The sequence below is a fragment of the Sylvia atricapilla genome, chromosome 3 (assembly GCF_009819655.1).
Source record: "Sylvia atricapilla isolate bSylAtr1 chromosome 3, bSylAtr1.pri, whole genome shotgun sequence".
Lineage (NCBI taxonomy): Eukaryota > Metazoa > Chordata > Aves > Passeriformes > Sylviidae > Sylvia > Sylvia atricapilla.
In genome coordinates this window covers 86,419,127-86,433,290 of record NC_089142.1, presented here as the reverse complement: position 1 = coordinate 86,433,290, position 14,164 = coordinate 86,419,127, and the positions used below count along the sequence as shown (strand labels likewise).

The 14,164-nt window shown below is 40.5% G+C and overlaps 1 protein-coding gene across 3 annotated transcripts in view; it reads left to right on the top strand.

Moving 5' to 3' along the window:
• The window catches only part of TTC7A (tetratricopeptide repeat domain 7A), a 168,136-nt gene that overhangs the window by 72,116 nt on the left and 81,856 nt on the right, over positions 1 to 14,164 (top strand). For all 3 annotated transcript variants that reach the window (XM_066316054.1, XM_066316055.1, XM_066316053.1), the window contains 2 exons: positions 1,280 to 1,352; positions 7,769 to 7,929. In XM_066316054.1, the coding sequence (XP_066172151.1) occupies positions 1,280 to 1,352; positions 7,769 to 7,929 (234 nt within the window). The remainder of the gene's footprint in view (positions 1 to 1,279; positions 1,353 to 7,768; positions 7,930 to 14,164) is intronic.

Here is a 14,164-nt window from a genome sequence, read left to right as displayed (position 1 = left end):
GGTATGTGGTTTGTGTCCTGGAGGAATTGTTTTATTGTTATTTGTTTATTATTAGCCAATCAGTATTTTTGGCATGGGTTTTAACCACCAGTGTTGTCAGCCTGTCGTTTCTCCCTCATAAGGACATTAATTGTGCTCACTTTGGGCCTGGCAACGCAGGTGCTGGTTTCCTGGTGTCCTGGAATGCAGCCCAGAAAGAGGTCAGGAATGTTAATTGGCAATGAGGGACCTTCCTCTTCCCTCTTTCTCCCTTGTGAAATGACTTCCCTGTGCTGCAGACCTGTGACTGAGCTCTGTGAATCACAGAGGGGAAATCCACTGGTTCCTGGAGTGGGCTGCCAGGTGGCATGAGCTGCTGCCCCACCTTTCCTCCTAGGATAGACTCCTCAAGACACTATCCCATCATTGCCTTGCTTAATGGCTTCTCTACAGGCTAGCAAATTCAGACTGCAGTTTCATGCCTGACATAATCTGAGAGAGGACAATTCTGCCCAGGTTGTGCATCCCTGTTCTCTGCCTTGTCTAAGACTTTGCTAAGGGCCTACACATCTAGTTCTGGAGACACTGCAGCCTTCTTTAGCCACGGTTTTGCTTCTGTGTGGTGCTTGCTCCTGCTGTGGACTGGAAGGTCATATCTCAGAGTTCAAGCTTGAGAAGTAAGGACCTTGGTTTTGGTCCAGGCACAGCTCCTGTCATCAAATCATTCCTCCCTCAGTGTCTTCCCTTTCCAAATTAGGAGTCTGCTGTCAAAAATTAAACTAGAAGCTGCAGGGTGGAGAATGTTTTGTGTGTTTGAGCACCAGCTTGTGTCATAGGCTCCTGATCTTTAGTCCCTTACGTGCTCAGAGTGACTACTTTTTCAGTGCTAACCTAACCCTCTTTTAATGTTTGAAAAGTGGCAGTATAGGAGCAAGTTAGACAACTATGTCCATCACCTAAATTACTTAAAATAATGCTTTGATGGGTTTGTTATGAGCTACTTTTTCCATATTAGTTATCCAATTTCCAAATATTAAGTGGCATTTAACAAGGGAGCATGTAAGTTGTATAACATCCTGGCAGTTGTGTTTCTCATACTTTTTCCTGGGATTCTGGCTTAGCCAGGCCAGCCCTGTTCTGCTTTTTGTCTAGTTTCAGTGTGCTCTCCAGAAAACTGGACTAGTTTTCTGTGGGGGAAAACTAGTTTTGTTGTATGCTTGTGTAACTCATGGTGAAGGAGTTCTGCAAAGTGCAATCTAACAGTCACTTTTCTTTTTGTATCGTGTGGTCATCCTTAAAGAGCACGTGGCCTGGCCCCTGAAGATCACCAAATCATCCTCTACCTGTCATTGCAGCTGGCTCTTGTCAGACAGGTATGTGAAATATTTGGAAATCACTGGGTCATAGGAGGGTGGAAGGACAGGCCAGTTGTCTGAGACCCAGGTTTGCTAAACAAGGTCTCTTCCTGCATTGTAACTGGCAACAAGCAGTCAGAGTATGTTTATGTAAAATATTTTTTAATTCTTATTCTAAAAATAATAAGTCTGTAGCACATGGAATGGCCTTCCCTAGGGAGTGTGTTCAGCTCCAACTCCTGAACAGTCTTGGAGCAATCTTGTGTGTGTGGGATGAGCAAGGTGTGTTTATTCCTGTTCCCCGGGTATCAGCTGTGTCCCGCTGCGGGTCACTCCAGACGCTCTCCTGTTACTGCCCCATTCCCTATCGTGCCAGATCACCCTCTCCACTCTGGGATTGCTTTATTCCATACTTGGGCACGTTTGACGTTAGGCTTTGACGTGTGCTGGAGTCTGCAGCGAGTGGGATTAGTTGGCATTTGAATGCTGCTGCAGGTGTTAACTCATAAAAATTAAACTGATCAGAAAATGCACTGCACCACCTTTTGGAAAAAAACCTCCAACCACTTAGGCTGTGCTTTATTTTTCTGCTTCTTTTTCTTTAAATTGGGGTGTTTTATTTCTCTGTCCTTTCTGTTTAAAAGCTGAAGTCTTTATTGGAGCAGCTTCTGTTTTTTAAATACCCCTCTAGCTAGATCTGAAATTTCATCATTGTAGTTTCTTTCTTTGGGAGGCTGCCTTCTTGCTGCAGTTTTCTCTCCTTAGTCTACACTATGGTGTTGAACAGTTGGGTATTTCTTACTTTCCTGAGCTAATTAGGGGAGCTGTGTGTTCATTAGGTTAAACTAATTGTTCCAAGAGAGCACCCTCTTGATAATGTCACTTTTGTAACCCTTTCATAATGAGAGCAGTGTGCTGTGAGCCTGCAATAAGAAAGGATAATTAAAATGGCTTATTTAACTTTCTCATCTGCCTACTGGTTGCTTTATGATGCAGTTTGCTTAGGGTCTTTCATTAAAAAACACCCAGCTACCCTTTTTTCTCTCACAGCTTTTTCCTCATAGGGAGATTGTCTGATCTGCTGCCTTTTCTGCTTGCCATGAGTAAAAACATTACAGCTTTTCAGCTGCTATCCTGAAAAATAAAATTAAGATTTTTGTGGTCATTTTTTTTTGTTGTTTTCACTGTTGCTGGCATTTTAAGTCATTACCCTTTCTTTTTCTCTGGTTGTAGCCTGTCTTTGCAGTGTTGTTTCATCTGTCGTTGCTTCCTTTCCCTTCCCTCCTGTTCTTTCCATTCAGTCTCTTGTCGCTGTGTTCACTTTCTTCTTTTGTCTAGTTCACCTGTGTGTTTTCATCCTTGATGTTGTGCCAGTCACCTCTGCTCCCACAGCTGTGTGATCTCAGTGTATTATGTAGTGTCAGCCTGACCCCTTCGATGGTGCTCCTGCTCTTCTCCCATCAAGTGAGATATAAATCTTTAATGCATGCTTGGACAGAGAGGAGATACCTGAGACATCTTTATTTTTAGACTGCTATAAAATATCCTACTCTTCTTTTGCCAGTTTACTTAATGATAAACATTTGGTAATGCATTTTTAATATCCTTAATTATTTAAAGTATCTAATATATTCTCCCTCTGATTAACTGAAAGATAAATTATACCTTTTTTGATAGATTGCATTAACTATTGAACATCACAATTAGAGCTTTCATCAGGCAATGCTATAAAACCAGTAAATCGGTCCTTTTCTACATAGTAGGTTATAATATAAGACCTGAATGTTTTTCTCAACAAATAGGCCTTTTTGTTTCCATAGTCAGAGTCAATAAATGAGGTAACTGTACCCAGCATTGAAAAATATAGGTATCAGCTTGCATAGATAAGGGAGTGTTTACATGGAACAAAGCAAGGGAGGCAGCTGACCAGTAGAGTGCCAAGCAAAGCTGGAGCAGTTCATCTTCCTTGGAAGGCTGTAAAATATTTCCAATAGCCCTTCTCTCTGTCACCACTGGGCAAGGCAGAGGGGAAATGGAAAAACATAAGCATCCCTCTAACATGAGATGAGGATGTGACAAGAGGAGAGATGGTTATAGAAGGTTCATGCAGAGTTGGCATTTGAAACCACCAAGAACCAAGATAAAAACGATGATGAGCTTTGTATATGTGCCTGTGTCTTAAAGACCACTGGAGTCACTGGGAAGACTTGGAGGGTGTGCATCGGCCCTGGAGTGTTTTAGTGGATTTTTCAGCCAAACACAGTGTAGGATAGCCTGTTCTGTAAGGAGGGTCTCTCAGTCTGGTTTTCCCCCTGAGCTGAAGTGCCAGGAGGCCAAGGTCCATACCTGCTGCAGTGGATATCTCCACCTGCAGTGCCTGGCTGGCAGCTGGCCCAGCCAAGCGACAAATGACACTTGTAGCTCCCAACTCCCTGTGGCTGGTTTGGCTGCTTCTCCTGTTTCTGTGGTAACAGCACTTGGATCAGCAAAAACAAGGTAGAATGAACATTTTAAAGCTCACTGATTTTAATGCATTGCCTTGTTTTTTAGCAGGTCAGTTTCTATGGAAATGACTTCCCAGAGTCAGCAGCACTCTTGTTAATTTTAAGTGTTGATTCCATTTTTTGGGGGGTGGTGATGTTTGTGACCTTGACTGCCATGTAAATCAATATTGGATATGTAAAAGCAACATATGTAGGCTTTATACCATTATAATACTTGATTAGCTCTAACCTTTCCTGTCATGAAAATGGGAAGGGAAAGATGACTAAGGGTCAGCAGCTGAGCACTGTAAGTCTCACCAGTTTCCTGTGGACTTCCAACAGACCTCAAGTTTCAAGTGGCACTATCCAGAAAACACAGACTTCCTTCCCAAGTGCCTGGATGTACAACTAGGATAAACATCAGTTAAGAGACTAGAGAAAATATTTCACCAGTTTTGCCTGGTTTTCAGTTTGGTTTCAAGAAGGAGAGACTGTTGTCTCTGCCCCAAGAGAGGAGCTCTGTTTTAGAAGGTATTCAAGAGGTGCTTCTTTCTGTGATTGCTTGGATGTAGGTAGTTCTGGTTTGTCTTTTTCCCGGACCAGCAACTGCCTCCTCTGCTGAACAGCAACATGCTGCTTTTCTGCCTACATCCTAGCCTAGATTGTTCTGGTGATCAAGAATGGCTAAGAACTGAGTAATAACCCATAGATATATCTACCCCTGCTTTCCTGAGGTTGTAGTGGACTGTAGCAAGTCTGTTTTCAATGGAAGCTGCTCCCAGTCAGTAAAGCTTTCTCCTTTCCATGCTATAAAAAGAGATGGAGTGGGTAGTTTTAATGGTTAATTAAGTGTAACTGCTAACTGATGTGAAATTATAAGGCCTGAAAATTTCTCTTTTGAGTTCCTGTTTCATTTACCATTTTAAATATCCAAGTTCATTCTACTGTTAGGAAGTATTTTTACACTCATTCTGTTTTCCTTTTTATAACTATAATTGTGACATACCAGCATTGTTTTTAAAGAGACATATAACATTATTGAAATAAATCCTACTGTATAAGAGGCAGCCTAAACAACCGATATGGTGGCATGATTCTGGTAATACTGCAAGATGCTATTTCTGGCCTAATGCAGCATCTTTACTTCCTAATCAGTGTAATGTGAAGATACCTGTATGCCATGCAAAACATGTGGTATATTTGTTTACAGAATGAAAAATTAGGGAACTGTAACTTCTTCTAACTGCAGGCCCTACTTAGACTTGAAGTCCAGCTAAAATAAGATTATTTTAAAGTGCATTACTTATAGGGAATTTTAAACTGGCAGCCTGCCTCTGATAGAGCCCTGCCGTTTCAGGGTGCCATCTGGGGTGCCAGCTTCCATCTTTCTCAAATTATATAGTTACCTAAATAAAAATACGTCTTTCAAAAGAAGTTTGTGTTGACTGCTGCCAGATATCTTGCTTTTGTTGATCTAGAAATTTAGTTTGTATTTCATTGCATCTGGTCTGCTGAAGGTTGTTGTTTCACATAATGCTTTCTGTAAAGGCATAGAGTTCATATTATTTTTGTCCACAGTTTCTAATTATGCAGCAGTACTGTGTAGGCTGCTTAATGGTGTTACAGCACTAAGGAGTCTTTTTGGACTCCAGTTAATAAATGAGATGCCAGGGAAGCATGATTAATTTTCAAAACCAGCCATTGCCTGTGACTCTGATGGTACTAGAGGGAAGCACTGAAATGAGATGTAACCATTGCAGGCCCCATGCTACAGAACAGAATTACTTTAGATGACATCTCTTTCAGCAGCATGTGGCTGCCTGTCCAGCAGACACAGGTTTGCAGGAGTGACCACAACTCACTTTTTTGCTGCTCTATTTCATGTATGTTGCAACAGAGTCAGAGAGCTTCTTCGATGGCCAGCCTGTTAGGGGTGTGGACCTACCTGCAGTTTGGTCCTAAGTCACTTTCAACACATAAAGTCTCAGTTTGCACATTCACACGTGAGTAAGGTCAAGTACCCCTACAAGTTTGAAGTCCCTCAGTAAAGGCATTAGTGTGAAGTGTTATTGTTTGTATGATTCATAACAGCAAATTAGGATCCCCTTCCCAAGTCTTAATCATAGAATAGTTTGAAGAGGACCTTTAGAGCTCACCCAGTTCAATCCCTGCTCAAAGCAGCATCATCTGGAACAGGTTGCTCCAAGTCTCCTCCAGTTGTTTGGTTTGCAGGTTTTCTTTTTCTTCTAATGAAGTGTTTCCCAAACTTTTATTTTCTTTATGAATACTTGTGCAGCTCTCAGACAGAGAAATAGAAAGAAATAGAAGGGGGTTTTCGTCCTGAGTACAAGAAGTCTTGACAGCAGCTTTGTTTCAGCAAGTCAAATTTATGTACCTCTGATATATCTACTGACAAACTTCGTGGACAGGCAGATCTGGGCCCACCACTGTCTGGTCCTGGCTCCAAGATGTCTTGTCATTGCCAGAATTTTTACATTAGATGAAAATGTGTTCTAGTAAACTGCTGAGGGAACATGGGTGATTTAAGCCAATGTGTTTACCTTTGCAGTAGGCTTTAATAACACGTGTCGTTAAAGTAGCTCCACTGACAAGCAGTTATTCATTAAAGCTGAGCACTCAGTCATATATCCCAGCCTGAATCCAAGCCAGGATATTCAGCAGTTTTGACGCTGCAGGCTAGATGCCAGTTTGGGGTTATGTCTGGAGCAGTCACACTGATCTCCAGGCTTGTATGGAGTCACCAGTAATAGAGTAGTTAAGTACCACAGCTCGTGTGTGCACAGCAAGAGAGAAATGTCACTTGGACTTTAGGATGAAGTTGTCCTGTGAACAGAATATACATTGCTCCCAGAAGGATACCTGGGATCTAGGTAATCCACAACCTCTGTTGTAGCTGCAGGCAGTATAATTGTTGTTTTCCTTAGTTATGTGCACTTGTTTCTGTGCGAGGTCTGTGGAGGCGGTGGGAATTTGACACTGGTGGTATGCCAGGGTAGAAGAATGTCTGTAAAGCCTTGCTAGGTGGGAAGTTCTCAAAGTAGGAAAGAAGGAACTACATTCTCCATCCATTAAGAGAAAGAACAGGAGAACATACATGAGGAAAGGAAATTTATACTCTTTAATGCTTTGTTTCCTGCAAATTTCCAGAGCCTCAGAAATTAAATAATTTATGTAACAGTAATTTCAGACGCTAAAGCATCTTAAAGAAAATCCTCTACATAAAACTTACTGGTAAACAAACGAAAGAAAATCTGCCAAGAAGTTCCCTTTTGAACAGATAGCCTAAAATAGTGTACTGGATCACAAAGAGCATGTGATATACTTGCATTCATTATAGATGTTAAGTTTTCTGCCAAGTGAGACTTGGTTCTAATAACATGCTGCCGCTGTGACTGTCAGGACTGCTCTTCACATCACTGCTTGCAGATACATTTCTTTTTCTGACACCATTTTAAATCTTGACTCTTTTACCCTTGAACATTCAAGGATATGTTCTTAACCCAAATAATGAAAGGCTTTGTACAGCCATTATGAGAGACAAAATGCAGCAGAGATGTGTAATGCTCACCTCCAGTGAAGAGCCAGCCACTCATCCTGGAAAATGGAGCTGAGAGTTGGGCCTCTGTGGTGGATCTGTTTACAGCATAGAATCACCTTGCCAGAAGATGGGAGGGTTGGTTGGATCAGGTCTGCTGCTCTTGTTTATAAGCAGTGATTTAATAATGCTGCAGACTTCTTTCTCTAGAATGTGTGGGTTTTTTTCAAATGGTGCAGTCTGTTAATTTTGGCAGCCTGTTTCGAAAGTAGAAGGTGCCTAAGTAGAACTTATGCAGAGTTTCTAATTACTCTTTTTGGTCTTATTTTTGAGATATAATGTAGGACTGAAAGGGTGATGTGTTCTCTTTTTATTTCCACCCCATCTCCTTTTAGATTTCAGATGCTATGGACCATCTTCAAGAAGCTCTGCAACTGTGCAAAGATGACATGAATTCACTTCATCTACTGGCCCTCCTCTTTTCAGCTCAGAAGCACTATCAGCATGCACTGGATGTTATCAACATGGCTGTTGTTGAATACCCAGAAAGCTTTAGGTAAGAGTTGTTGCCTGGTGCCATACATCCTGTCAGGAATGAACTGCTCACTAGCTGTGTTGTTCTCAGTTATACACGAGGAGCCTGTTAAATCACATGTGTTACAGGTGTGTCACTCTTGTCCTGGAGAGGGTATTCTTTTCCTCTCCATCTTCACGGTCTTTCTGCAATCCTTATGCTCACTTTCTTTTTCAGTATTTGTCTTCCTATATTGTGCTGATGGTGTTGTTTCCTGTACATCTCCCTGTAGTTGTTCTGTATTTCATTTTAGATGTGGAGAAATGATCGTGAGACAACTATGAGAGTCTGTATCACAAATAATTTTATATTTGGTAACTTCCTGGTTAAAAACATTTTTTTCTTGCATTGACCATTGTTTTGATGCTTGTCTATGACATGATTTGCTGCAATATGACAGCTGGGGAAAAAGATCAGTTGAAAATCACAAGCTGTGATAATGTATAGCTGAGAGGAAGGATGATTTGCCTGCCTAGGAGTAGGTTTGAATCAGCACAGACTTCTTGGAGCCAAAGGCTTCCACTGTTCTATGTTTGACTCAGACCTTCATCCATCTGAGGGAGGTAAATTGAATTCCATGCAATTTACTGTCATGACCTTTCAAAACAACGAATTTGTCTGTTCTGTGCAAAAATTAAAGCTACTGTAATATTCTCTGGTGATTTCATACTAGCTGAGTTTCTCAGACTGCAGAAAATCCTATTGCGTTGCTGGAAAACCAACTTTCATTTGGAATTGCCTGTACTGTGATGATGTTCTAAACCTGTGCATCATTGTCTTTAGATAGCTTGCATTCTCAGTAGCGAGAGGGAGCAGCCTCCACAGGTTTAGTCCAGAAGCTGAATGGAATATTGTCTAAACAGGGCAAAGGTAGGTCAAAGGAAGATTGAGACTGTCTAAATGTGAACTTGAATGCTTTAGGACCTTTCAGAATTATGGTACTGTATCAGCATATGATGTTTTTTCTAAGCTGCATGTTGCCATTTAAAGTAGCTTTGCTGCCTGTGTTTTTGAGGTTAATTACTTTGTGTATGTGAGGAGCTTAGACTGTCAATGCACATCTTTGAAAATGAAGTGGAAATCAGTAATGGAAAAGCTCTTAAAATTATGCCAAGATCTCTTCAGAGTGTGGACATAGGTCTGACCGAAGCAGGAAATAGCCCAGTGGCTGCTGAATTGTATTTTAGGGCTTTAAAGTAATAAACATAGTAAAAAACTCTCATACAGTGGAAGGTCACATTGTACAGTCAGAGATCAGATGTTTGTTGAAGACTACAAAACCACCTAAAGATACACAAGACAGAGGAAGAGGTTGTTTATGTCAGGAGAAGAGTGTTTGCCTTGTCCAATTGACCAACTGATCCGTCATGTCCTGGATCATTCCCCCAGCAGTTACTGATTATTTATGTTTCAGGGGAGGACAAAACATAGCAAACATTGTATGCAAAGTAGCTTGGAGGACTACTGGGTGGGTTCCTTTGTGCTGTCTGGTAATCTGATTTCCCCAGAGCTGAAAAAACTATTATTATCTCTTATGTTTCTTTGAGTGCCAGTTTGGATATGCACAAAGATCTTTGCCAAAGAGTAGCAGAATAGGTTGTCTTTGATAGAAACAGTTAGTATTGATAGTGAAGGCCCAGGTTCATGCTTGCTCCTAGACACAGCCTTGTTATAAAGTGTGGGCCCTTGGAGGGGCCTCTCTTTGCTCCTTTGATGCACAGGGGTGTATAGGGAGGCTGAAAGTGAGACTCGTTCACAGGTACGCATGGGTGGAGGAGTAGGGGCTGGCTTCTTACCTCTGCTGTGTGACTAGCCTGTCTCCATGTGGATCTTAATCAGCCAGCAAATAACTCATGAGTGAGGGAATGGAGAAATGCCAGAGTTGCAAGGCAAGGAAAAAAAAAAAAAAAAGCTTAAAAAATAGAATTAAACAAATGTTTCTGAAAAAAGGAATGGGAATCCAGTAAGGAGGGAGAAAGCATGAATAACAGAGTACAATCCATAGTTTGTACCAAATTTGAAACCATTTTAGACTTTCGAGTGCAGTTTATGCTAGAAGGGCTTTACTGCTTTGTAAAACCTCTTTGAAGGGACAAAGACCTGATGCTATTGTGTATCTCCGGTTGCTACTGCCTTATAGAACAATGCTAATTTTACTACTGTATGGAATGACTACAAGATGTTTCATGTAAATAGTGTAGGCAAGTTCAATTGCATGATTTTAAAGCTGTATTTAAAAGTGGTTGATTATTTTTCCCAATTCACATTTATATGAACCAGGCAACTGTGTAATGTGGTGCCTGGGGGCTCCTTTCCTAATGACATCTCTTTTTGGAAGCACAGTTTGATGGCATGTATCAAAAAAAGATGATGAAAGCTGCATTAAGGGATCTTAGGGCTCTGTAGACGGCAGAAAAAAAGCCCAGAAGCATTACCTAGATGTATATCCTCAATAAAAGAAAGCATAAGATGTAAAAAATTAAGGACTTAGCTGACCCAAACTACAGCCATCTCATACTGTTTGCCTGGTCTTTGTGAGTTAGTTCCTGCTTTTTTGGTTTTATATTAAATCCTTTCATTACAAATTTTAAGGAGGAATTTTTTCAGAATAGTTTGTGTAGTTGGCTATCGGCTGAAGCAGTTGGAAAAAATATACTGAATTGCTCAGCTAACACATAACATCCTTTGGCATGAACTTCATGATACTGACCCACATATGTCTGAAAGTGCCCCTTGTTAAGTGTTTAAACATTTACTGCACATTTCAGAGGGTAATGTGGTGCTCAGGGAGGATGCATAGGCATGAATACTGCAAGAGATGCAGTGGTTTGGGCTGAGCTATTGAAGAGCTGGATATCCAAAAGGCACAAAATAAACTTAGGAAGATGACTTCTTGAAAGGTGGCATATAGCAAATCCATTACATTACAGTCAGTGAATGACTGACTGAATTTGAGCGCTTGAATGTACTGTCAAGCAATGACAAAGGACTTAAAGACTTAATAAAAGAAGAATGAGAGCCAGCTCTGCTGAACATATTGCAAGCTGGAGTGAGCCAGAAGAAATACACTGTCTTGCCATGACAATAAAAAAAAGAAGTAGCAACCTTTACATGAAAGGTATCATCTGAAAAATTGCTGACACCTCTCTGTGGGGTGAGACTGCCCAGGATCAACTTAGTGATTTTACATCCTGTCAGTCAATGATGGTATTCTTTTAAAAGAGGCAAATGAATGCAGTACCAACAGTTGCCTTTGGTATATATTTCCGAAAGGCCTATCTTCAGCAGGTTTGGGTAAGAAGACTCCTGTTAGCATCAGGTGTCTCCCCTCCAGGTCAGTAATGGTAGTCATAAGCCTTTCTGAAGGTGAGTTCCTGCGTTTTCCAGCTCAAAGGCCAGCCTTTGGTTAGTGTTCTCTCCGAGTCTGGCAGTGATTACCTCCACAAGCTTGTCTCAGGGAAGAAATAATGTTAGTGTACACTCCTTTGCCTTTCAGGTGATCATCTTAAAATAATTCATTGTTTATTTGGAAAGAATTTTGCTTTTTAAAGTCTGTATCCACCTCACGGTTTTCTATGCAGAAGTCCCATGGGTCTAGCAGCCTACAGAGTCCACCACAGAACCTAACATGCACCTTTTTTTTCAGCTAGTAATATTTCCTCCCAGTTTTGCTTGTGTAAAAGTGTCTTTGTCTTCCTGATTCAGCCACTCTTCCAGACTACTGTTTTGCTCTCTGTTCATCTTTCAGCTCTAATTGGTTAGCTTCCAGCACTGGGAAAAAAATTAATGTCTATACCAAGTATAAAGTTTGAAATAGCATATCAATTTTATGGATATTGTATTGTTCCCAGACTGCTTATCCAAACCTATTCTGTTGTTCATCAGGTAGTTTCTTATTTCCTGGATGACTCCCCATTATGTTAGAACAATACAATCCTCTGGCATAACATGTCACACCATCTAATTGCCGCCCAGTGTGATGGTGAATATTTTGTTAAATGTGTCTCTGTGGCAATTCTGCATGTTGCACAGGGGTTGCAACTCTCTTAAATGAACAGATGCTAACATTCCTTCTCTTTCTAGACTATAAGTCACTATTCTGTTGCTCTCAGAGTCTGTAAACTAGTTACAAAGAGAAATAACAAAACTTTTGGAAGCACTGCTGTTCTACACATAAAGACTCAAAAAGAAACAGGTGGGTTGGTGTTTTGGAGCAATGTAGCTGTCAAATGCAGGTGCTTTTGTTCTACAAAAAGCTAGTACAAAAGTAATTACTGTAAATGTAGTGGAAAAAAGGCTCAGAAGGCCAATAAATATTAAATATGTATCTTGGAAAGTGTTTATAAAAGAGGAGGTAAATTCTGCTTGGGGAATTGTGCATGTTGTCTTGGTGTTGGTGTTGTTTTAGCAGAAATGGTTTCTTTGTTACAGCCAGTCCTCAAAATATAAAGCCCTCTTCTAGATTAGAAGTGGTTTACTGACAGAAAATGTCCTTGATTTCATCAATGCTATATTAATTTCATTAATGATAAGTGAAGTAATCATCTGGCAAGATTTATTTGTCATAGTCTGGTGCAGATTTACTGTGGGGAGAGCTATTCTGTGGAATATAAGCTATGTCATTTACCAGGTGCTTCCATTCACCTCAAAAAAAACCCAACCCTGATGTAAAATCAGGATCTCAAAATGCAGGATTAAACTGTCATTTCCAGTTTGTATTCTCTTTCCATTGCTTGTCGAGCTCTTTCTTGTGTGTTGAAAATAAACATCTCATGCCTTCTTTGAGCCGTATCTTGGGCACTGGTAGAGTCCTGCAGTACTGTTGACAGCAGTAGAGTAGATCTGTGTTCTTGCCTATAATCTGCATGGAGAACACAGCTGTCTCTCAGTCGATGGTCTGCCCACCTTTGTGTTGTGGCTGATCTACACTAGCCCTGTTAAGTGAAGATAGTTGTGTCCCCTGCCCCTCCCACCTCACCCCCAGGTATTACAGCTGTGCATGCCCAGGAATGGTTTTACCTCTTTTCTCATGGAAGTGGTGGTGTCCTCTTAGCTTTAGAGAATCAGATCAGCCCATTTATATGAGTCCTTATCATCATCAGGCAGGAGCCAAGGAAGCTAGTATGTCTTGGTGAGAGAACAGCTTGTTAAAATTCTAAGAATACTGTTTTGTTTGAATTCCTCAAGGGTGTAAGATCTAAGGCAAGGACAGATTAATATTTTGGCTGTAGCATTTTATCATCCTAGATAACTTTTATAAATAGGATATTCAAAACTCTTAAGGGTGGAGCTTTTGTAAGCTGACTTCTTGTAGGGGTGTGTTCACACCCTGGCTGGTGAGAGTGACCCAAAAATGTTTTTATTTCTTTATTGATGCCCCAGACTATAATACAAAGTAATAAAAAATGGAAGAATGTACTTGAGTGATATAACAGTATTGTGCTACAAGAATACAAAATGTGTTAGGTTTCTGTGAGTCACTAAAACAAGAGATGTAGAGATGAAAGGGTGGAGCAGGGGGTTTTGCTGTAGTAACCATGAATGTTTGCTTCTACTGGCATGTTACAATTCTTTGTTTTTACAGAATTAACTTTTAAAAACCTTGTTTATTGCAATAATTGGGACTATTCTGTAGAACTAGTAATGATATTGAGTGTTTGTATGGCAAACATATGAAGGAGAAGCTTTAAGGTAGTCTCTTGACTCCTATTAAAGATAACACAGATACTTAAAGGTTAAAAAAAATTAAGAAATCCAAGGATTTTTTTCTGGTTTGGATTTATTTCCATTCTTCTAGCACTGCCTCCCTTGCCCCCCATGATGAAGAAACAAAATGAATTCATGAGTTACAGTATCCCAGATTGGATTCCTTTTTTGGCAGGTTCAGATTGACATAGGCATGCTTCTTTAAGGATCCGTTAAAGATCCCTTATGGATCCCAGTCTGATCTAAGACAAAAATTCAGCAAGTGAGCATGATAGCCTTTTGTTCACCAGCGTGATGTGGTGGAAAGAAATATCCCCCTAGATAATGTCTATTTGTGCCAAAAATGGATTTGGTTTAGTGTACATTATCAATCCATCTTAAAATTCCAGGACTGGATTCAAAGATAACTGGAGAGAATTCCATTGCCTCACAGCACAGGGTTCAGGATGTGAATAAAAGGAGTTAAATGGAGCTTAGAGAGGAAACCTAATGCAGACTAGTTTTCTGAGTA